At 32.7% G+C, this 25,744-nt stretch overlaps 3 protein-coding genes across 6 annotated transcripts in view; 2 read left to right on the top strand and 1 right to left on the bottom strand.

Annotated features, from left to right (window-relative positions):
• Window positions 1–25,744, bottom strand: part of Dus3 (Dihydrouridine synthase 3) — a 118,055-nt gene that overhangs the window by 64,438 nt on the left and 27,873 nt on the right. The window lies entirely within an intron of this gene.
• Window positions 1,349–14,940, top strand: LOC145331091 (uncharacterized). Of its 3 annotated transcripts, XR_013883684.1 has the most exons (16): window positions 1,349–1,957; window positions 2,312–2,421; window positions 2,918–2,961; window positions 3,289–3,398; window positions 3,918–4,073; window positions 4,645–4,752; window positions 5,204–5,407; window positions 6,439–6,501; window positions 6,900–6,991; window positions 7,825–7,909; window positions 8,198–8,284; window positions 8,665–8,798; window positions 12,641–12,778; window positions 13,785–13,905; window positions 14,060–14,156; window positions 14,383–14,940. XR_013883684.1 is itself a non-coding variant. In XM_080175719.1 (14 exons), exons 2-14 carry the CDS (start codon window positions 2,367–2,369, stop codon window positions 13,835–13,837), a joined length of 1,299 nt encoding a protein of 432 aa, XP_080031845.1. In that variant the 5' UTR covers window positions 1,349–1,957; window positions 2,312–2,366; the 3' UTR covers window positions 13,838–13,931. The 3 variants fall into 3 exon arrangements, 2 of the variants coding, with proteins under 2 accessions (XP_080031845.1, XP_080031844.1); XM_080175719.1 differs by lacking the exons at window positions 14,060–14,156; window positions 14,383–14,940 and having other exon boundaries at window positions 3,319–3,398; window positions 13,785–13,931; XM_080175718.1 differs by lacking the exons at window positions 14,060–14,156; window positions 14,383–14,940 and having other exon boundaries at window positions 13,785–13,931.
• Window positions 16,628–25,210, top strand: LOC145331095 (uncharacterized). Of its 2 annotated transcripts, none has more exons than XM_080175724.1 (9): window positions 16,628–16,693; window positions 17,456–17,575; window positions 17,967–18,048; window positions 18,518–18,561; window positions 19,091–19,160; window positions 19,875–19,966; window positions 20,403–20,484; window positions 23,998–24,065; window positions 24,423–25,210. In XM_080175724.1, exons 2-9 carry the CDS (start codon window positions 17,475–17,477, stop codon window positions 24,538–24,540), a joined length of 657 nt encoding a protein of 218 aa, XP_080031850.1. In that variant the 5' UTR covers window positions 16,628–16,693; window positions 17,456–17,474; the 3' UTR covers window positions 24,541–25,210. The 2 variants fall into 2 exon arrangements, with proteins under 2 accessions (XP_080031850.1, XP_080031851.1); XM_080175725.1 differs by having other exon boundaries at window positions 16,629–16,693; window positions 17,473–17,575.

The following is a 25,744-nucleotide window of genomic DNA, read 5'->3' as shown; positions in this document are numbered from 1 at the left end:
AAACAGCTGAGTCCCTACAAAAGGGTCTCTGCCACTATGGGTCATTCTAAATGTATAAAAACACCTGTATTACGAGATTGACACGTTACGGCGTTCCCACTTTAGATGTTTCTTAAAGATCAGTATTTCAATTTTCTTTTCTTCCCGATAGTAAAAATAGTTTTAGGAATATTAATCGCAGGTAAATACCAATAGTATATTATAATGTATTACTTTAATTTAGTTTTAAATGGAAATTTTAAAGGTCAAAATATGGCTTTATTGTTAATTAAATCCTGCATAGATGTATTACAGTTAGGTAACATTTTTTTGTAAACTAGATTATGAAGTACAATATCATTTTAATTTATCATTTTAATTTGTAATGTTTATTTAATCATGACCACAAAAACAGAATGGGTGGTAAGGAGGGGATATTTTATGCTAATTGTGCTAAAAGTACCCGTGTGATTTAATGACTGTTGATATCGAAAAAGGACGTTCAAGCTTTTTCTTTCGGTTGGAAGGGGGCTAAAACTCACCTAAATTGTTTTGTTGGAGGTGGTGTAAAAACCTTAATTTTAGGTGTGATAGGTCACAAATTTTATCCTTGATTTATAAAATCTAATAGCTTTGAACCATGCGCTATTTTTTTTGGGGGGTTGGGGGGGGGGTACACATATTGAGTTTAATCACCCCTTTACTCCAACCCCCTTTTATCGAAATTGAATCCTTAGGAACATTGGGTAATTTAAAGGCTTAAAACTTACTCTGTACAATTTTTTAAAAATGGATCCAGTCATTCAAAATTAAGTGCACTTGGTAAAAAAAATCCACCCCTTCCCACCCTCTTTAAAATACTCTATAAAAGAATGTCATAATTATTATAATTTATCTTGCCTACGCTTTATGTGTCTGTTATTTGCTGCTTTATTTTAATTAATATTTGTATTCCATACTATATTATTATACTCTTGTTATTATGTTATTCATCAATGTAACATAGTAATAATAATATTCTTTATTTATTTATATTTACCTTATAAACTTAGTATGTTAAACTTGATAATTATATATTCTTAGTTTTTGAATATTTTAACTTTACAAGAGGGGTTAATAACAGTAAAATAATTGTCTTTAAAACCTGTCTTTAAAATTTTTAAACATTAAGTATAACTTAAAAACTACAAGGTAGAAAGTTAGTCCCTTTGGAGTTTTGTGTAAAGTAATATATAAGTAAAAGTTTATTATTAACTGTTTTAGTCCTTTTATTTTTTGTACTATAAACATTTTGTAACAATATGTATGTACATAAAGTTACATTTATTTGTTATTCATTAAGATTAGCTTCCTATTTTGTGAATCTTGTTTGTTAAATTGAGGTGAAAATGGACCATTAAATCATATTTTATTATATTGTTTAGTCATGCTTGAAATTTTTATTAATGTAGAAATTTTATTCTAATGCATAATGTAATCCTTGTTTACTTCCAATTGTTATTAAACTACATTTATATTTCTCTAATGAAATTAACATTAATTTTGATGACATAATTTAGTTTATTATTGTTTTCATGGCCTAATTTTAAATTAGAGGAAGGAAGTTTTTTTTTTACCTAGGTAAGACAAAATTAAATAATTGAAATATTATAGCAAACCCTTAAAAACATATAACCAAAACACAAAAACAAAACTCAAAATTAAAAATGAAAACTACTTCCCCTCCTCTAAACAAGTCAATTTAGAGAGAGAAAGAACTTTTTACTTGAGAAATTTGATTTTTATAAAGATCATTAATGACCATATATATTTAACCAAAATACATAATACATATAATATAAGGTAAAAAATAGACATATAATACTATAATCCAAACTTGTATGACTGCTTAATTTTTTTTTCAATTGCAGAAAAAAATGTTGGTTAGATGATATAGAACTTGTTCTGGTAGATCCAACATTTATCAATTTATTAACAGGTCAGTGTTACTGAACAGGGATGTAAATGGCCGATGAATTTATGTACATCACCAATGTTGGTACACAAAATTACCCCTTCTATAAAATAAAATTAATGGTTAAAACGTTTAGACAAACAACTTAAAGATTTGATATTAGATAAGTTTCGTCTATACATTTAGCATTAGAAATGGACTTACGGACTGTCTATTAATGATTATAGAGTTCTCACACTTTCTAAGTTGTAACTATTTGCCCAAATATACGTGACACTGCGTGTGATCTTAAAGTTTCGGATAGACAAATGGATAATCTTATGAATCATAAAGTATCTTTGCTATTTAAAAGTTTACATTAAAAACTATCTATTGTAGGTCTAATTGTCCTGTTTCCATCTAAAATCTGATTGGTTGAAAAGTTTGAGCGGAAATGGCTGCAGACGGTGGTGTTATGCTCAGTTTGGATGAGGCTCTCAGTGAACTAGGTAAATTCATTTTATACTTTTGGCGGTTTCCTCCAAGTACGTTGTTTACCTAGCAAAGACCACACCCCCTTAATTTTGAAAAAAATGAAAGTAAGGTGGGGTGGGGTAGTAGTATAAGTGTTTATTTAATTTTTAGTTTAGGTAACGTTATATTGTTTGCTGGGTTACCACGCATGTTTTGAAAATTTATAAGCAAGCATTTTCTATCATTCTTCTTGGATGTATGGTAGCTGTCCTGCAAAAAAATGTAGTTTAGGAATGGATATATTATTACTTGGATCTTACACCAAATTTTCATTTTCTTAAATAAAGTGAAACTTTCAAAGGGCTAAAATAACGATTTCCCCCTTTACCCTCTTTACCCCATCCTCTCCCCTCATCTACTGGATGAACGAACTGAGCAATAAACAAGTTCTATATTATTATTGGCAAGCTGACTACAATTTTTCCTCTCATAATATCCACGTATATTCTACTACATCCATTATTAATTTAGGTATGTTGAATACTGACAACAGATGTAGAAGAGAATACATTCAGGTTAATACAAATCTTAATATAAAGAAAAATACTTTTAAAAAGATACCTATATTTTTTTCTATACTCAAAACAAAGGGTATTTACATGCATAGGGATGTAATCAATCATATTGCTGAATAAAGCTACCAGAACACTTTTTTTGGTATCAATAGTCATTATATTATAAAAGAAATGGGTTATAATAGAGCGCCAAAATTTTTGCATTCTGAGTCGGTCTAATATACAAGTGAATTGTTGATTGTGTGGGCACCTTCGAACCATATACCTCCCAAGAAGTGTAAGCTAGGGCCATAACCACTAAAGCCACTGAGACCATATTTGAAATAGGTAGATAAACAGGAATTTGTTGTGTCTCAGGATATAGAAGCAAAATTTGAGAGACGCAAGGCTGAAAATGCAAACTGGCTGAAGTGGCAACAGAAAGCTGATATTGTCAGGTAAAATATTATTGTCTAAACAAGAGGTATGATTTTATTACCAAGGAGCATTAACGAACTGACAACGTTTGTACTTAAAATAATACCTATTATAGTAGGAAGTTAAAAAGTAAGAATTTAGAATAGAAAAAGCAGGTTAGGACACATCAGCTACCTAACAAGAAAATATACCTACCTAGATACTTTAATTTTGTGGCGAACTTTAAAAATTGTTTTATTTTTCTAATATCTTGATTTCTTGAATCCTTTCAATAAAGTTATGCCTGTATAGTAGGTAAACAAGCTTTTGTAATTGTTATATTTAAATCACAAAAGCCGGCAAAACATTAATGTACATAAAACGTTCAAACATTTGTGGGCTTAAAGATTTTGTGTACTTTTTTAAAGTCTTAATTGGCTGGCTCGAACTAGTAGCGTTCTTAACCAATGATAATTTTGATCATCTTCAATGGAGAAATATACATTATTTTATCTTCCATTGTCTAATCCCTTAATATCCCTGAACTATCTGTGTTTCAGGGAAGACAACACAGACCACCTGCCTCCCTTTAATTATAACCAATCAAATGTGATGAGTGACTCAGGGATGTCAGGCAGCAATGATGTTTATCCCCAACAGTCGTCAGGGATGTCAAGTAATGGTGCTACAAGTATTGTTGTTAATCTACCCTCAGGGATGTTGTACAGATGTTTAATAAGATTTTTTACCTTTCTATATCATAAGCATAGCCTATAGGTATATTCTTATGTCTTAGCAATTGTCGATTTACATAGGCAACTCGTTAAACTATTCCTGACATAAAATGTACTAAATAACTTGCTTTAGTTCGTGCACAAACCCCTTTTGGTGCTATATAACCAGGAAGGAAGGGGACATTGGGCTATTTATTATTCTAGTTCCAAAAGTTTAAAACAACGTTTTTTGACCAATTAGGTGACTGAACAATTTTGGGGACTTTTATTGAATTTTGTTTGGTTGATTTTTTTAAAGTCTAGTGTCCAAAGGTTTCAATTCAAACACTAATTTTAATCTGCAGAAGGGATAATTTTGTGCTTCAACATTGGAGATATACATCAATTTATCGGCCATTGTCTTATCCCTTAAGCAGGCAGATAACGCATTTTGCTTGCTTTTCTTTATTGATTGCATTAATTTAACGGTAATTTGAGGACTGAGTTTCATGTGAAACATTCTCACGTATTTACCCTCCTGATTCCAAATGTACAACTGATAATTACCTGTAGGAGAAATGAACGGCGAGGGTGGAGATTTTACTCGAATCTTGCAGCAGCAGAATTCAAATCCTGGCAACGGTGTTATCACTGATCCAGCAAATTCGTCCAGAAATAATAGGTCAGTGGTTTTTAGGGAAGGTGGGAGGAATGTCAGTCAATTATGCTGGTACCCAATGTTCTCTCATTTTTTGGGTACTTAAATTAAATCTTGACTGGTTGGCACAACCAATTTTTTTTTTACTTAATGAGGACTCAGGAGGAGGGTTTTATTTTTTTCTAAGGGAAATTTATCTCAATTTACCCTCACCAAAATAGTTAAAATCTTTCTATGACCTAGTCTATAAGATGCTTCACTTTAATGGAGATTCAGATCGGTGCAGCGGTTAGCGTGACATTTTGGTGTAGAGAGACAGACGCACAGAAGACATCCTGCATTTTATTTAAAAGAATATATATATTTTTGTGAAATAAGGGTATTTTTATTAAAATACTTTAGGTGATGATTAAATAAATCTCGTGCTTTAATTTTTGAGATTTATTTGTGTTTCATATTATATTTTTCTGTTCAGTATATCCATCCAGATAAATCAGGGGCCCGCCCCATTCATACACAGAGACCCCATGCCTCCCCATCCAAGGGTGACCCAACCTGGCCCCCTGCAGATGAGGTTCCCCCCCTCGGCGCCCTACCCCGCCTTAAGGGGGGTGACAAGCTCCCCCTCCATCACAAGGGATTCTCAGTTTGTCACAAATATCACAATTCAAAATCAAGGGTAGGTAAAATTAAAAATATTTTCGCGGATATTATGACAGGGGAAAATTTGTTGTCTATTTAGGTTGCTATTTAGGTCGTTGTTTTAAACAGCTACAAGTTTCACTTTATATAAGAGTACATGATAATCTGTCGTAAGTTCCAAGTAATAATAAATCCATTATAATTTGTTTATTTCAAATTTTAGTGTTATGCTAATTTATTATTGTCAATTCAATTAAATAGACATACCAAGTGACGTAATATCTATTCAACATAAACATTAACACAATAGTCTTGTGTAGAATAGCATTACTACAATGTTATTATATTTGCTATAGTTCTTTGATGTATTGGGATGAGATTCAACCATTTGAGGCTAGTAACTCCTTTTTATTTTTCTATGTGATCCAGGGGTGTATATTCTACATGGGATCCCCTGCTCAGGGGGGGGAATAAAAAATAAGTGGTTGGAGGGGAAAAAATGTAAAAATTAAGAAAACTGAAAGAAAAAAATTCCATTTCCCCCCCCTTCCCTCCTTGGTGAAAAAAAAACTAAAAAAATGTGTGGTAGTAGGGATAAAATAAATAAAATATTGAGTTCTTTAAATACTTTTCCATTTTAAGAAAAAAAACTAGTGGGGGGAAATAAAAACAATTTGTAGCCGTGGAAAAAGAATAAATCATGTGCAGAATATACACCCCTGATGTGATCTGCAACGATAAGACTATGTCCAATAAATTTATGTCACAATGATGATACACAAAATTACTCCTTTTATAGTTAACAAGTACCTAGTGGTTGAAACGTTTGGACACTAAACTTATGACAACCAATAAAAATTTAGTAAAAGTCCCCAAAGTTGTTAAAACTTTGGGGACTAGAGTAATAAACAGCCCAATGTCCCCTCTCTCCCTGGCATCTTTTTCTTATATCTAAGGAAAAATACGTTATTAATATTGAAATACCTTGGCCTAATCAATTCCCATTGAGCATGACAAATATTATAATTTAAAAATCTAGGAAAAATATGAAGAAAATCTTCTGTTTAGATTTTACCCAAGCTATAAACTGGAGCAAGATTCATTTAACAGAAGAATGCAATTTACTCCAAGGTAACATAGATAGGTTGACTCATGTATTAGATAGACACACCTATAGGGTAGATTGATAAATCTATGTAAAGAAAACCCCTCGGTTATTTAAATGATTCTTTGCTGCAAACATTAAAAACCTTACTACTTTTTTATACACTAATTGGTACAATTTTTAGTAACGGAGCTCCTCTATAATTTAAATTGTCTGTCCGTCTTTATGTCCGTTTGCAACGTTTTGGGGGAAACGTAATTTTCTCGGCCCTTATTAAAGATAAACGGTTGCAATTTCATATTAACATCCATGGCGGTCTTACTACTAACTTTTGAGCTGCTTCTAATGTTTTTGCTTCGCTCCTTATAATTGTTGTCATCCTTGTACTAGAAGAAAATGTGGTATTAAAAATATTTTGTTTAAGGAGAATTTGGAGCCAACAGCATCGTCATCAGTATTCTAGTCCCTATCCGTTCATTAGTCTCCCACAGTCTTTACCACCCCCCTGCACTACAGGTGAGATTAATGTTTTTTTTAGTGAAATATGTTGAAAGGTTTCGTGATATTTTAGTTAAATATGTCGAAAGGTTTCGTGATTTTCAGTGAAACATGTTTAAGGTTCTCATTTTTAGTGAAACATGTTTAATGTTTATAGATTTTGTGTTTTTTTTTGTGAAATATTATGAAAGGTTTTGTTATTATGATATTGCCATGAATGTCCTCTAGGAAGTCATTTAAATCGGAACCTGGAGGGCCAAATTTAAATTAAATATTATAAAGTGCACCAAAACCAACTATAAATTTTAGCCTAATATTTTAGCTTATAGCTGAGCAAGACCGTTACACGTATTATATATTCCTAAGTCTTAAATCTAAAAATGAAGCTTTCCTTAGAGGTTTACTTAATCAATTCAGTGGTAAATAAAATCTTAGGTTTTAGGTAGAGTTGGGCCGGATATCCGGCAATATAATCTTTTATATTAGGTATATAACAAAAATCCTTGTTTTTCAGATTTTGATTGAGTTTAATTTTTTGTAATTTTAGAAGCTATAAGAACAAGTTTTTCAGAAAATGTTTATCTTCGTGTAAAGGGATAGTTGTATGAAGTGCATTTAAAAAGTCTGATTGCAAACTTAAGTAACAAGAATATTATCTAACATATTATAATTTTGTATTACAATCAATTATGAACAACCAAAATAGTCATCATGCTGTTTTTGTGAATATCCGGCATTGGAAATCAGCAGAATAACCGGTATCCGGCCAAATATGTATCCGGTCCAATCCTATTTTAAGGAAAAACAAAATCTTACTACTTTATATACCTAATAGAATATTATAATTATAGTTGTTCAACCGTATCACTGCTACCCGTCAGTACTGAAGCTATCTGGAGTCCTAACTTCATTCAAACACAGAACTTTCAGAACAAGGTAGGAGCCATGCTAGTGATCTATATTCAGTTGGTCAATTATTCAATACTTTACCAAGAATGACTTTTACGTTACCATGTTCTCTACCAAAATTGTAATATACTATAGTATATTGATGATGCTGTTTAGATATAGTAAGATAATTGAAAGAAGCATTATTTTCTTTCTTAAAATGTAAAATTCAAAATAACAATGATATAGGCATCAATACCACCGTTTCATATGACTAAAGAAGCAGAAAAACAGCAATCTTACATCTAAATTGAAAAAATACAAATGTAATTTTAGGGCCCGAGTGAGATTTTGTCTTCACGAGGAGAGTAACGCAGATGATCTAACTGCTCAACTGGCTAATATCAAGCTAGATACTTCAAGGTATGCTGCTAGAGGGATACTCTTACAGAGAGATAGTTTGATAGATAGATAGACAGGCCAACAAAACTAATTCGGGGGGAAATCACGAAAACTGTACGTGATTTTAAGCTGTCGTTGGGGGGGGGGGCAACACATAGTAGGTATAAATGACGACCTTTTTATCTGTTTTCAAATATCGATTTAGATTTATTTCGCTTGTTGGTTTTACCTTATACCTGAGTTAGACTGACAGAGAGATTGATAGGCAGACAGACAGCCAGCCAGACAAACAGACAGATATACAGACAGACATGCGAATATACTATTGCTGATAGATATTTCAAGAAAGCAAAACTAATATCATCATCAGAAGTTTTGTTATTATGATTAATTTTTTTCAGCTTTACCAAACTGAACACAAATGGTATTCGGTCTCCCCCTCCCCCCACACTAAACTCCTCCCCCAACGGTCCCTGTGGTCTGTCACTCACCCCTCCCCCCTCCACATCTAATTGTTGTACGACCACTACATCAGGTTAGTAATATTCTAGGGATAAGACAATGGCAGATAAATTGATACACAAAATTATTCTTCTGTAGATTACAATTAGTGGTTGAAACGTGTGAACTAAAAACTCAACTTAATGAACCAACAAATCCATGTTTAATTAAAGCCCCCCAAGCCGATTTTTTTTAACTGAGCATAATATCTTAATAAGTTGTAATTATAAGCAGTGAAAAAAGTGACAAAAACAGATATTTTTTAGGCCTTTTCAAAGGGCAGTTTTGAAATCCCGTTATTTAATAAAAAAAATTAAATGCTTAGAGAATGGCTTGGAAGATGACTTTAGGTGTTCTGCATATTTCAATTTAAACATATAAGGCCAAAGATATAATATCCCAAAAATCTTTTGTCAAAGTCTACTCTACACCTAGCGCTGGCGATTTCTATTTTCACAGGTATAAAATGCATGATTTTAGAAAACTGACTGGCGCTAGGTGTAGAGTAGACTTTGACAAAAGATTTTTGGGATAATATACCTTTGTCCTTATGTGTTTAAATTGAAATATGCAGAAGAGCTTAAAACCTGCACATTGCTGAGATATTGTTAAAACCGCCGTGCTACCGTTATCTGTTGATATTTTACATGCCTGGCGCTAGGTCGCCAGTAGAGATAGAGAGCTGAAATTTTGTACATGTATTTCTAGGCTCCTAAAGTAACTTTTTAGGTTAGCAGAAGACTGAAATTCGAAAAAGTGTATTTTCATGAAAAGATCTAATATATACTATATAATATTACATTTATATAACAAAAACGAATATTGTCAGTTTTGCGACAACGCCTCTTAAGGTGCATTTTGTCTTATTTTCACATTTGGTTTTCTCCTATTTCAAGCCCCTGCGGGGGGCTCTAGCCCTGCGGGGCAACCAATGACCTTTATCTTATCTAACCTAACCTTCAATAACCTGTCAAAAGATACTGTGATACGACAAAAATGAATAAAGCTCTACAGTAAGAAAGAGTTGAAGAAAATCCATTCAAATATATTATTGTTTGTGATTGTGATTTAAGTATCAGTTATTTTTCATTAAAGAATTAACTTAAGGTGGAGGGAAAAGTTTTGCCACTTTCACTTACTCCATGATTATTACTAAGGCTAGGTATTAATGTGAGACTAAAGGTTATTTGGGATAAAAGTTTACTTTTGGGTAATAGTTCACTAATATTGATTCATATTTTGGATAGGTCTCCAGGTTCAGGTCCTGCAGGCTGGAAGGTGGTTTCTGGACAGGTAAAAAAAATTATAATTTGTTTGAAGAGTTAGAGATCAACTTATTAAACAAAATACCTATGCACCTTTTTGAATTTTATTAACATACTAATCCGAAGAAAAAAAATAAATTAGGCCTCCAAGTTTTGGTCTTGCAGGCCTCCAGGTTCACTCTGGACAGGTAAAAATCGAATTTCTTATTTTAGGAGGTCCACTTATAAAACAGAATATGTACCTTTTTGGATGTTACTAACAATTTTGAAAAAAAAATTTAAATCGACCTCCAAGTTCAGGTCTTGCAGGCCTCCAGGTCTACTCTGGACAGGTAAACAATCAAATTTGTTATATGACGAGTTAGAGTTCAATTTATATAACAGAATATGTATTTATTTGGATAATATTAACATGTCAGGCTCCAAGTTCAGGTTCACTCAGGACAGCTAAAATATTCAAATTTCTTATTGAAGAGTTAAGAGGTCAGAATATGCATCTATTTGGAGGTTATTGACATATCTAAAGAACAAAATAAAATTGTCCATCAGGTTCAGGACCTGTTGGCCTCCAGGTATTCTCTGAGGTCTGAAGTCTTCTCTGGAGGCCTGCAGCACCTGTACCTGGAGAGCAATTGTATTTTTTCTTCTGTTATGTAAATAATGTCTAAAAAAAATGCTTATGGTGTTTTAAAAACTAACCTTTAACTCTACAAATAGGAAAATTTTGATTTTTACCTGTCCAGAGTCCACCTGGAGGCCTGCAGCACATTAATATAGAGGTCAATTGTAATTTTTTCTTTAAACACATAAATAACATCTAAAAAGATGCCTATGTTGTTTAATAAACTAACCTCTAACTTCTTAAATAAAAAAAATTGATTTTATACCTGTCCAGAGTCCACCTGGAGGCCTGCAGCACCTAAACCTGGAGGCCAAATTTTTTTCCTTCAAATATATGAATAACATCCAAATATAAGCTCATTTTTTTAACAAATAGGTATACCATTAATTGTTCAAGTAAGAAGTCCCTGTCCAGAGTCCACCTGATGCTCTGCAGCACCTGTACCTGGAGGCTAAATGTCATTTTTCTTCAAATATGTAAAAAAAATATTCAAATAGATGCATACTTTGTTTAAAATTTTACCTCTAACTCTTCAAACAAAAAATTTGAATTTTACCTGTCCAGAGTAGACCTGGAGGCCTGCATGACCAGAACTTGGAGGTCGATTTTAATTTTTTCTTCATTAATGTTAATAACATCCAAAAAGATGCATATTCTGCTTTATATGTTGACCTCTAACTCATCAAATTAAAAAATTGATTTATAACCTGTCCAGAGTGGACCTGGAGGCCTTCAAGGCCAGAACTTGGAGGCCTATCTTAATTTTTTCTTCAGAAATGTTAATAACATCCAAAATTATGCATATTCTGTTTAATAAGTTGATCTCTGACTCTTCAAACAGAAATTTTAATTTTTTTTTACTTGTTCAGAAACCAGCTAGCCTGCAGCACCTGAACCTGGAGACCTATCCAAAAATGATTAACTATACATGAAATACTATACAAAAGTAAACTTTTATCCCAAATAACCTATAGTCTCAAATTAATACCTAGTCTAATAATCACAGATTAAGCGAAAAAGGCAAAACTTCCCCCCCCCCCCCCCCTCCTTATATGTGAAATTGCTGTGATAACACCTTTGCTTTGAGTTATTATTGAATGATGTATATACTATGTATTACTAAATAATTCAAAGTCAGATACTATATCATACTATATGAGTGAAAAAAAATATACTATATATACTATATGGATGAAAAAAATATACTATAAAAATACTATCTTTTTTTGGTTTTGGAGTGGTCGCCCTGTATATAATAGACGATTCTTTCTATGGCACAGCGAGTTTCATAGTATTTTCACAGTAGCTTTTCTCAAATTTTTACCCCGGCGGGACAACCATTACCCCTTAACTAACCTAACCTAAAATAACCATGAAACCAAATGGGTCCATTCTTTAAATATTTAGAAACAGGCTAGGACATAGGAAAGCTGAAAAGTTGGCTTCCATTTACAGGACAAACAGAAAAAATGCAAAATCTAAAGATCCTAAAATTGTACGTGCTTTTCTTGATGTAATGTCAGTGTGTGTTATGAGTCTATTTCTTTGTTAAATACATGCAAGGGGTCAATGAAAACATATTTGTTTATATAAATAATGAAAAATGTAAAATAAACTTATTTTTTTAACAATTTTTGCTTTCTTTGTATAAAAAAACCCAAAACCCCTTGGGGTTTTTTAGATGGGTTAGAGGGCAAAAAACCCGGGTGGGTTTTGGGGTGGGTTTTTTGTCTGCCAACCCTGCGTCCATCCTGGGTAAAAGTCAATTCAATGGATGATAGACTCCACGATTTTTTCATTCATGTTTTACTTGCTTTCAATCGGATAAAGAATTTCGTATACAATAAATTGGGTCAAAAATAAGGTAAATCATTTACATTTACTAATTTTACCTTAACATTCTCATTTGATTTCTGTTTCACACATTATTGTTCTATTTTCATCACAGATATAACTGCATTGCTCGTGGACATAATTGTTATTGTCTAGGTGCTTTAATTGGACGTCGGGACTCGACCCCGACATCCCAAGCTGACGAGCTGGACGAGTTTTCCTGTCGGCGGCTGATCCTAGAGCCGCGGTCAAGACACATGTCACTGGAACCAAATGATCCTTTTATAAAGTCAGGTTAGTGAGTTCTATATTTTAGAAAATGATATAATATTTTGGGGGGTTGTCACTAATGTGACCTTAAAAAAGCCAATGACTCAACCGACTTTACCAAAAAAGAAAATATATCCTTAAATTTTTTAGAGGTAAAATAGTATTCCTCAACCCGCCCCCCAACGATATATAGCAAAGGGGGGGGGTTTTAATGCAACCATCTCGTAATCAATGTATAAATGGCACTTAGAATTCGAATTTGGATCTGAAATTTTGCATGAGTAATCCTTGGTAGGTCTATTTTCCCTAAATCGAACAAAAAGTTGGAAAAGTAGCGGCTAACGGCTGGCGGCTCATCCGTTTAGACATTTGTTGGGTATTTTCAAGCGAAATCCATCACGAAACCTCTCTCCACATAATGCTCTTTTCCGATCCAAAACGTTTTTAAACGGTTCTAGCCGGAAGTTGCTGGTACTAGAAATCTAAAAAATGTTTTTTTTGTATCATTTCACATGATTTTAAGCAAAAATATGTTTCAAAAAGTTAATTTCTACGTAATTTATGAAGATTTGCCCTAAAAATAGCCAAAAAAAACGGCTAAACGGCTGAGCCGTTAGCCGTTACTTTTTCAACTTTTTTTTCGATTTAGGGAAAATAGACCTACCAAGGATTACTCATGCACAATTTCAGATCAAAATTCGAATTTTAAGTGCCATTTATACATTGATTACGAGATGGTTGCATTAACCCCCCCCCCCTTACTGTCGAATTTACATCCAGACAAACAATTTTGACAAAAATACATCCACTATATTTCTGCCAGTTGCAGGAACGGCAACGTCCCCGCCCCCTCCCCCCTCTCTTCTCCAAAAAAAATTTAGTTTTTATTAAAAAGTCAAAATCCACCCCCTTCCTCTTTGAAGTGGGTTCTAGAGGCGTAACTGCTAGTTGATATGCGTCATTTGCAACACCCTGTCAGTTACGCGATCCTACCTAACACAATCATACAACTACTTTGGCATATTTCTAGATTTGCTCGCAACTTCACTCAACAACTTGGATCTAGACGAGTCAAGCAACTGACAGAGCAGCAGTAACCAATAATTTCATCTTTCATTTGTCATTTTTATTTAATTTACAATAACAAACACGTAAAGGTATTCCAGACCCTAGAAAAGTTTTTTTTTTTAATTCGTTTTTCATAGTAACCTAAAAGTATCATTAAAGCTCAAATGAAGTAAAAGTATAAAAATGTTGAAAATCTTATAATCCTAAATTCCTACGTGTCTTTTGTATTGTGAAAAGCAAATAACAAAAAAATCGTTTTGAAATGTCCCAAAAAAAGATTCTTGAGTCTTTCGTTTAATATCTTTTTAAAAAGTGATTTTAAGTTGTTGTTTTGGTGCTATCCCTGAATGAGCCTAGCGAGCACAGAAATGAAAATTAAATTTAATAATTAGAGGGGAGGGGGAGTTCTCTTTGCCTAAAATCTGCGAGGGTTCTTAACCCTGCGGGGCTACCCTGTACCATATACAACCTAATCTAAAGTCAAACAAGAATCCCCTGCTTCCTTCCTTGTTTCCAATTTTTTTTTCAAAATAGTGTTAGGCTCGACCAGGCACTTTCAGGAAAATCACCGTTGTTTTTTTCCCCAAAAATTCTTACTGGATAAAATTGTATTATTTATGTAAACTAATTAACTTATGTATTTTGTCTTCTTTTTAAGTAGTGAGTGATTATGGTTGAGCTTTTTAATTATTAATATTTCTACAAGAGGAGCATTCATGAATAAGAGGCAAAGTGAGTTAGGTAACTTATGCAGCGATTAAAATATTTTCTAGTATGGCTAAGAAACTGATTAATATCTGCTCTGGTCATACTGAATTATCATGTATAGCAACGTATTATAGACCATTTTTTTACGAATAGTAAAATTTTAAAAATCCTAAAATTAATACACGTTTTGTTAGCCCAGGCCTTCGGCCCTTGGCTAACAAAACTGGTTTTAAAGATAATAAGATGCGACAAATAACTATTTATAATAGAAGGTAATAAACTAAATTAATAAGAACCGCTTGTTCCATGAATTGCTCCTTTCTTACTAAAAAAAAGTATCATTTTACTGCACCTTACTGTATTTACATGAAATTCACTCATTAACACTTAAATTTGTGCTCTGCCTCAAAGTGCCTATAAAGCACTGAATCCTTTACTTTTAAAACAAATTTAAAATAAAAATGGGTAGTCTTTTCTGATATTCATATAACCCAACCTAACTTATCTTAACTTGACCCAAAGTAATATTCAAAGAAACGAGAAACTACCGCCTTATTTTTATTCATATTAAAATAGATCAACTAATTAGGCACTGAAGGAAAAAAGCCCTTAAATTCAAGAAGAAAAAAAAACCTATTATTTTTATTGTAAAAAATGAAAATTTTAATGTTTAAGTAATAAATTGAAATTCTCTGTAATCTATGAATATTGAATAAATATGTAATTTTTTGTGATATATATTTTAATAATTTTTGTTCAGTGAATCTTTTTTATTGGTAATTAATCATGAATTTTAAGGTTTAACGCAAGAAATGTACGAATTTTCTGTATTACTTTTCTAACGTAGGTATGAGATCTCCTAAATATCTAAAAGAATGGGGGGGGGGGGGGTCATTGTTCTATAAATTACGTAGGTTCCCTATCCCAATCAATATATCATTACTCGGATGCTACATCAGTTACGCCTTTGAACCCACTTCAAATGCTCACAGCTGGCTAAAATAACGAAATCCACTCCCTTTTCCCCATCCGCTCCCCTCATACTGGATGAACTGTCCAACTAATGAGGTCCATGTTAGCAAGCTAAATTGACGACAAATTTTCCCCTTTAAATATATCCTATATCCATTCCTATTTAATTTTTGTATATTCATTAAACTTTTATTGGTTGGATGGTTAGGCTAGAGTACTACATATAAATTCTGACCATTCTTCAGTTGAAGTTTTGAAATTCAAATAAATCTCAATGTTATTATTTTTTTGGTAAACTATCTTTTGTGCTGTAAACATTGTAATTTTAAGGGGACTATGCATGAACAAGAGCAAGTGATGTTGAGCACTTTCTAGTAGTGAATTAAACATTCCTTTGCATTTATTTTAAGCAATAGACATTTTATGACTAATCAAGAGAGAAAAAATAATTCGAATATACATATGAGAAAAGTTGATGTACTTTTGATTTTTTAGCATTTGAGGTTCGACAATTAAAGAAACCTCGAACTCATAAAAAATGTTTGATATATTTTTGACCAAACTTGCTGGATATTTTTTCACTTTTCTTCAACTTAAGGTGGTGAAATATATTTTTTTGTTAACAAAATGGTGATCAAGTGTAACCCTGAAAGAAATTACTTAGTTTCATTGCTGGAAGGAAGGTATTAAAAATCACTTGCTCTCGTTCGTGCATCGTACCCTTTAAAAATACCATTAACATGTATAAGATTGTATTATCATTATGTGTTTTTCAATCATAAATTATCACAATAAATTGTTTTAAAACAGTAACAGAAAGGTTATTTGAAAGCTTTAAAAAATCGTTTAAAAATAGTTGAAATGTTTGGAAATTGGAAAGGACATACAACGATTTTTTCTTTTTAGAAAACGTAAAGTAATAATCAAATATCCTTTATATTACTGTTTTTATATCAGTCATTATCGTTTGCAGTTATTGCACAAGTAAAAAATAAAAATTTTACAAAAAATTCCAATGTAAATTTGAAAGGATCTCAGAAGGATTAATAAATTTTTTAATGCCATTTTGTGTCGTCTTTATTCATATTTTGTCCCGTTTCAGATTATTAAATTGAATTATTATTTCAGATACAAACTAAAATGTTGTAAAGACTGATAGTTAGAAAAAAATATTAAATTATTTTCACATAGGTAAAAATATTATCTAATAAGATTTCAATGTTTGAACTGTAGGGCGGGTGGGGGGGGGGGGGGGGGGATTTCCTTTTGGATGCTTCATAAAGTTTTCTTCGCAAAGATACCAAGTGCGGTATATAGTAGATGCTCTTTAGTTCTTTTCTTCTACATCAGTACTTACTGACGTACTGACCGAATGAGTTAAATACACGATTGAAAAGTGAATGTTAACAAAATAAATGGACCGTCTCTTAGAATAGGTACTAATGTTGGCAATCCGAATCCGGAATCCGCCCAATTTACAGCCAATTTTGGAATCCGTTTTTAATAGCGGATTCTGATTCTTAATTGGTAGGCTAAAATTAGCGTCTTGATTTTTTTCTTTCACCTCCGCCTTTTTGAAGGCAAAGATTATCATCGTTATATATAATATCTTTTAAAATCTGGTTCGATTCCCGGAAGTGAATTATAGAGAACACCAAGAACATTAATTTTTAGGACATTCATACGTAGCACGTAAATATTTTAATTTAAAAAAAACCTTTTAAAATATAGCTAGAATCCGGAATCCGCCTTTTTTGGACGGATTTTTGTTAGAATCCGAATCCGGTCCAAAAATTTGACGGATTTTCATCCCTGATAGGTACACACTTTTCTATATAGTAGCTTTGCTTCTAAAAATTACTATGACACTACACATTTTTAAATGCAATTAAGCGTGAATCCTTAAATAAGCATAATATGGATTAAAAATGAATATCAAAAGTTCCTTCTTAGGTAGCTACATATTATAGAGATGGAGGCCCAACGACAAAAAGACCTGAAAAACCTGGCACGTGACTGTACTAAGAATGGGAAGCATACTGAAGCTTTTCTACATCTTACACACGCTCTAAAGTAAGGTTTTTTATGGTTGCTTTTGTATTTATTCCTGTGTTTAAGGATCATGTCTTGCAGTTACTAAATTACAAATAGTTTAATGTATTCAGTGGTTTCCCTCACAGTGCTATAGGACACAGAAACACACCCTTCCTCTTTATTTTTGAAATAAATAAATGATAAGTTTCTTTTTATGCCTAAACCCTGTGGGGATGCGTTAACCCTTTGGGGCCTATACCTGCGGTCCTCTAACCCCGTGATGCTACCCTATACCTATAAACAAATTTACGGAAAAATTTCCTTTCTCTTATGAAAAATGTGATTAAAAATTGTGGGTGTGTTGTTTTATGCATGAAAACTGGTATTTTTTTTCCTAGGTACCATATTAAAACGTTTAAAATCTTTTCAGTTCCGAACCAGAAAACATAGAATTATTATTACTGAGGGCCAAAGCTCTAACACAATGTGAACAATACAATCTAGCTTTATTGGTAAGTACCTATTTACTTATTATTTAATATAAAATAGAACACATACCTACCTTTTTATTACTCACTAGTTTTACCTAACCTTTACTAAGGAATCTAAAGGGATTAGACAATGGCCGATAAAATGATGAAACACAAAATTACCCCTTCGATAGATTACAAATATTGGTTGAAACGTTTGGACACTTTACTAAATGAACCAACTAATAAAAATTAAATACCTAGAAGTCCCAAAAATTTAAAACTTTGGGAATAGTGTAATAAACACTCGCCCAACATCCCCTTCATCCCTGACTGCCTGTACTAGAAGCTCTTCCTCTAGAGGAATGGGGGATTCCCTCGCAAATGTCTAAAACCTTCCAACAGACATCCTGTTACTTAGTATAGGTATAAAATATTGATTTTTGAGCTTTATTTGTAAATTGTATGTTAATTCCTAATAAAAAATTGTAAAACTGTTATTGATCTTTAGGACGCAGATAAAGTGGTCTCCCTTGCCCCCGAGTCTGGAGCAGGGACGTGCAACAGCATTCATTGTTACCAGCGCAGCTACTCTATAACTTGATGAGTGTTTACATTTTTTTGATTTTTTGTCTATGTCTGCTTAATCGATATAGTATTACTTGGATGTTGGATGCACTATAGTAAAGCGATACTCGTAGCGGGCTAAAATAGCGATACCCATCATCTACCCCCTGGCTTAACCACAACCCCCCCTCTTTCCTACTGCTCTTGTTCGTGGATAGTCCCATTTAGTGTTGGAAAAATTTGAACTCTCAACATAATGAATAAAACAATTAAAATTCACTAAAGTCCCCAAAGTAGTTAAGGCATTGAATAAGAAAACGTTATTATTAAACATTGGGGACTATGGTAATAAACAGCCCATTGTCTCCCCTCTCTGGTTGAATGACGTATGTGTTGGCAGAGAAAATGTCTACTGATTGACCGTAATTTAACAAAATTTGACAGACAGGTAATGACGGACATAACCTTATAAAATAGTTGCGCTACCAAATATGAATGTTTTGTCATGGGTTACAGGATATACCGCAAGAGCAGATATTTTCTTCACCACATTCAACTTTCAAGATGCCGTGGAAAATTATAAAAAGGTTTGGTCCCCTATTTAAGAAAAGGCAAAGCTACTCTAAAAATTGTAAATTTGTGTTAGTCTTGCGATCAACTTTAAATATTGCAACCTTTATATTTTAAGAAATTTTAATCATCAAAAAATTTGTAGCATTGTTCGTGTCATGTATATATCTATATTATTAAGTGGAATTCCTTTTTTTTACTTTCCCAAAAAATATATAATGTAGGTTTAGTTTTTTTTTAAAGGCATTCATTTTATTTTTAAAATATTTAAGTATGTTAGTTCTGAGCTATTTATGGCGATTGTTATTAAAGTATCATTTTTTTCTATATTTGATTCAATGGTGCCTAAAGGATAAGACAATGGACGATAAATTGATGAACAATTACAGCCCAAATTATGAAAAAGAAAATTACTCTCATGTACATTAGGTAATATTATTGGTGGAAAATTTTAAAACTGCTAGTTTGTGTTTGGACTATGGTTTGGCCGGATATCCGGCCATTTTCAATATCCGGCAGGATACCGGACATTGAAACTATCCGGATAACGGATATCCGGCATTGGAAATCAGCCGGATATCCGGTATCCGGCCAAAAAAGTATCCTGCCCAGTCCTAGTTTGTACCAACCATAAAGATTTGATAAAGGTTCCAAAATATTATGTGTTTTTCTTCTAGTAAAAATTATCATTATTGAAACAAACTGTATTGTTCATCTCATTTCATTTTTAGGGATTTCAAACAAAAGATGGTAATAAAGAATATTGTATGGATGGAATGAATAAATCCAAAAAGGAGATAGCAAAGGATAAAGAATTAGATATGTAAGTATTCAAGCCTTAGATTCCTGTAGTAGTTAGGTACAATTTAGAAAACGTAGCAACTCTATAATTTTACCAAAATGTCCGTATGTCCATTTAAAGTATGTTATTTTTTTTAACTTAATTGACAACAATATTTTATGTGATTTTATCCAATTCATAAAAGTTTTGGAAAACTGATTTCTAGGACAAAAAAGTACAATGTTGTAAGCGAACTATATCTATAATCAAGTCCTAAAAATGTGAGTAGGTCTTTAAACAGTATCCTTTTTTTAAGCAGTTTTGCAAAAAAAATACTTACAAGAATATTTTCACTTATTTTTTATTCTGCTTATTCAGATAATGTCTCAGAGCTCCGCTTTTTTGGATGTTGTCATCCTTGTTTTCATAAATCTAATATTTTTTTCTATTTATCAATCTAACTACCATATCTATTTAGACAATACCCGTATATCGGCTGTGCTATGGGAATATTTCTGAGCAGTATTGTCCTTGTTTTAGACTATCTTTCCTTTGGAAGTGTAAGTTTTATTATATCAAGAACTATTTATAAACTAAGTAGTAATTAAAGCAACAATAACAAACTAGTTTTGTATTAGTATGATTAGTAAATCCTTATAATAAAGTAACAGGATGTTCGTTTGTACCGAAGGATCTCGCTAATCGCTGAACTTTATCAGAGTAGCTTCTCATAGGTCCCGGTACCCCCCCCCTAGATATACCACACTTTTCTGGGATCTTGCCAGATCAAGTATCAACTGTGGGGAATACCAAAGGATGACTCCATGCAAAATTTGAGCCGGATCCGGCCTAAACCGGCCGGGATTTTTATAAAAAACCGTTTTTTTCGGTTTTTAGGGGGTATCTGTAAATCAAGCCCCCTCCTGGGTACGCCCCAATGATGATTTTTGCTTTAAGGTCTGATCTGAATTCCTCAACACTGGATATGACCCCTAGAGTTGAAAAAATGGTTAAAATCCGGTCTTTTGACCGGTTTCCGGCCATTTCCAGCCCAAAAAAAAATTTTAAAAATCAAAATTTTATCTAAAATTAAAAAAAATATGCTTTAAATTACATTTTTCATTAATGATTTTTCAAAATCAAAAACCTTAGGTAATGAAGATAATTTTAGCAACTTAAAATGTGAAAAAAGGTTGAAAATTGATAAACTTGTGTCAATTTGAAAAATGTTGGTAAATCCTAAAAATTTGACGGATTTATACATATGTTAAAATTTAGGTTGACTATGGTCTTTAAGAAACGCCATATCCAACAAAATTGCAATGAGAGGGTCTAAATGTTTTTCTGAACCAAAATTCTACATACCCTGGCGGTTCCAGGGATATATCATTGAGGCCGTACGGCTGGCCAGAAAGCTTTTAACAGGTGGCCGACTAAAGGCCGGATTTGATAGTTATCAACCGTAAAAAGTAGCGATTTTCGTTTTTTTGGCCAAAACTCATGCAGGGAGTTGTTTTTTGGGATTGACACATAAAAGCAAGTTTGTACAACTTTTTGGGGCGGACTTTTCTTTACTTACGCATTATCTGCCACAGGTGTACCGTTTGGCCGATATGCGCCGCCAAAGGCACAATTTTTGCATTTTTCAAAAAATCTTGGTTTTTTGCTCCTTTTGGGGATGACAGAGCCGATTTAGCGACTTTCATTAATGTTCAACTTTTTGAGGTGGCCATTTCTTTACTTATGTATCATTCACCTCTGGCAGACCGTTTGGCCGTTATTTATCGCCGAAATCGCGATTTTCTGCGATGTTGCTGTTTGCGAGGTTTTAACGACCATTTTTGAGGGGAAGGAGTTATCCAATCAAGATAGCTCTGAAATACTTTTCATTTGCAAATTAAATTGGCTACGTTTCATATGAAGTAAATTCTTTTGTGCGTCCAACCATGTTTGTTCCAGTTGAAATTTAAAAATTATTACTTTTTAATTATAATTATTTTTTTCTTGTAATTTTAAAATTAATTAAACACTAATTGTTAGTACATCATAATTTTGATAATTAATTCCACATTTCAATCACTGATATTTACTACTTGGTAGTTTTTAATTTATCTTTTAATTATCTGATTAATCTCTAATGATTATTACTTTGTAAATCTGAATACTTCTCATTCATCTCTAGCAATTATTTATAAACTAAAAAGTAATAAAAATTACTATAAGATATGTATAAGGTTAGGTAGTTCAATTGCTAATCAAATAAAGTAATTTAGAAATGGTGATAGTTACTACATTATAAAAAAAAAATTATAACAATATGAATAAGTATTGATCAATTAGTAATAGGATATTTTATATGATTAATAATGATAAAATTATAAATAATAAGTAATAAAAAGATAATTATAATTAATATGAGTTATTATTGATATATTTAAAATAGGTTATGTAATATAATTTATTGATTGATTTGTAATAGGTTATATATGATAATTAATACTTATAATACTATAACTGAATAATAATAATAAGATAATCATAATTATTATGCATAAATATGGTAAGATAATATAATTCATAATTATAGTGTCATAATCAATAATAAGATAATTTGGAGCCTACGGCTTAAAAAATTATTTTACCCAAACTTGTTTCTTGTGGGGGGTAAATACATTTCATGGGGTTGGTGTAATTAGTAATTGTTTTCCTTTTTTTTAAATTCAGTTGGAACAAAAACAGTTGGACGCACAAAAAAATTTACTTCACATGAAATGTAGCCAATTTAATTTGCAAATGAAAAGTATTTCAGAGCTATCTTGATTGGATGACTTCTTCCCCTTAAAAATGGTCGTTAAAACCTCGCGAACGGCAAAATCGCCGAAAATCGCAATTTCGGCGATGAATAACGGCCAAATGGTCCGCCAGAGGTGATGATACATAAGTAAAGAAATGTCCGCCTCAAAAAGTTGAACATTAATGAAAGTCGCTTAATTGGCTCCGTCATCCCCTAAAGGGGCAAAAAACCAAGATTTTTTGAAAAATCGTCAAAAATTGTGCCTTTGGCGGCGCGTATCGGCCAAACGGTTCACCCGTGGCAGATAATGCGTTAGTAAAGAAAAGTCCGCCCCAAAAAGTTGTACAAACTTGCTTTTGTGTGTCAATCCCAAAAAACAACTCCCTGCATGAGTTTTGGCCAAAAAAACGAAAATCGCTACTTTTTACGGTTGATAACTATCAAATCCGGCTTTTAGTCGGCCACCTGTTAAAAGCTTTCTGGCCAGCCGTACGGCCTCAATGATATATCCCTGGAACCACCAGGGTATGTAGAATTTTGGTTCAGAAAAACATTTAGACCCTCTCATTGCAATTTTGTTGGATATGGCGTTTCTTAAAGACCATAGTCAACCTAAATTTTAACATATGTATAAATCCGTCAAATTTTTAGGATTTACCAACATTTTTCAAATTGACACAAGTTTGTAAATTTTCAACCTTTTTTCACATTTTAAGTTGCTAAAATTATCTTCATTACCTAAGGTTTTTGGTTTTTGAAAAATCATTAATGAAAAATGTAATTTAAAGCATATTTTTTTTAATTTTAGATGAAATTTTGATTTTTAAAATTTTTTGGGGGGGCCGGAATTGGCCGGAAACCGGTCAAAAGACCGGATTTTAACCATTTTTTCAACTCTAGGGGTCATATCCAGTGTTGAGGAATTCAGATCAGACCTTAAAGCAAAAATCATCATTGGGGCGTACCCAGGAGGGGGCTTGATTTACAGATACACCCCTAAAAACCGGAAAAAACCGGTTTTTTATAAAAATCCCGGCCAGTTTTGGCAGGATCCGGCTCAAATTTTGCATGGAGTCATCCTTTGGTATTCCCCACAGTTGATACTTGATCTGGCAAGATCCCAGAAAAGTGTGGTATATCTACCCCCCCCCCCCCTCCTAAAAAAATAGGAGAATTGTACTTTTTCTTTGTGTCACTAAATCTAGCGATGGGGGGGGGGGGGGTTCAAATCCAATTCACCATCACCTAAGAGGCGTAGTAATAATGATTTTATATTTAGGAATCATATCTAACACATCCGTTGTTGAAAGTTTTAGCTACAGTTGCAGCCGCTTTTATTTGTTATGGGTAAGTTTGTTATAGCCATCTTATGTCTTTCAGTAGCAAGCTACTTATCATTTATATATATTGTGTGTGTTGTGTACTTACGGATATATCAAAGTTATGGAGTAGCTCTGATATAAGCAACAAAAAATATTTAAACTTTGAATAATTCTATTCTAAATCTAATGTAAATGATATTTATTTGTATGTAAAAAATTACGGACATACTTTATTTAAGAGTATTTTAGCTTTTAATAAGTTAATCTATTGTCTCTAAAGTTGTTGAGCCAACGAATAAGAAAACGTTATTATAAAACTTTGGGGACTACTGAAATAAACAGTAAATTGTTTCCTATCTCTCTGCTATTATCTGTATTTAAGGTTTGGATATCTGTACCGAAGGTCTGTGAAACACCTGAGGCGTGCCTTACTAGAACCACCCCCGGATTTATTCAATCTGGACAATGAGGACTCAAGCTCACATCCCCACAGTGAATAAGAAGCAGAAAGGAGAGATCCTTTATGCTGATTATTTTAATCGACATCCTTTTCTCTCTACAACAATTACAATCAGTTTCGCACAAATGTCGGTTAAGCACTAATACCCCCCCCCCTCCCTTTTTAAAATAAATCGATAATAAGAGGATGAGAAAGGTTTTTTCTACTATACATAACTCTTGCATAGGGCTATAATTCTAGGGGCCTATACCTTCGGTGACCTGACCCAGTATGGTTACCCAGTATATCATATGACCTAGCCCTACCTAAAATAATAAACAAACAAACAAAAACTAACCCCCTCCCCACCCCCTTTTTTTCATTTTATTTCAAAATAATTTGGGGGTTTATCAATGCTTACCAGGTTACTTCGAGTGAAAGCGCCAATTATACTGTTAAGAATTATAGGGAGGATTGGAATTAATTTGACTGGTATAATTATATTCATTAAATTACGATAATTAATATTTGTTAAGACAACATAAATATTTCATACTACTTACCTATACATCTGATTTTCTAATTTGTAGCATAAAAATATTGTGCTATTTTGAAACTATTATGCTCTATTTTTCATTATGTGTTATTAATTGAATCTTGATTTGTCTAGTACCTAGAGGCCTTTTTTTAATTGAAAATATATAAAACAGTGTCGATTTATGCAATCATGGGGTAAGCCTTAAGGTAATAGCTTGATTTTATTTTAAATCCTTTTTTAGTATTAATTTAAGTTGTATATTAGTATTAATTCAAAAAGTAATCAATAAGAGAGAAAATGTGATTTTATATTATTTAAACTGTAAAGGGGGGGGGGGAATGTGGTGACTCGTGCCACGACATACCAGTAATTTTATTTTGGGTGCTACTCCCTTAGTTTTAGAGATAATTGGGTGAAATCTTTTGGGCTGGGTCACTAATTACCCCAAGTTTTGGTATCTTTCAAAAAAAAACGGCGGATGGTCCGCCGCTCCCGCCGTTCGCCGCCATTTTCCGCCGCCAAAAATAAACGAGAATTTGAAAAGGGTTGGTTATAAGGGGAAAATTTTTTGAAAAAATAACATGGTCTCAAATGATTCCAAATTGCCTAATTCGGCGAGAAATGCAATATTTTTTTTTTTTTTGGCGGCGGAAAATGGCGGCGAACGGAACCTTTGTCCCTCTACCAATAAAGTTTTATATTATTAAGCTAATGTTTTACGATTTGC

Source organism: Acartia tonsa, chromosome 11, assembly GCF_053477335.1.
Source record: "Acartia tonsa isolate MP-2025a chromosome 11, ASM5347733v1, whole genome shotgun sequence".
Taxonomy (NCBI): domain Eukaryota; kingdom Metazoa; phylum Arthropoda; class Copepoda; order Calanoida; family Acartiidae; genus Acartia; species Acartia tonsa.
This window is presented reverse-complemented; position numbering and strand designations above follow the sequence as displayed.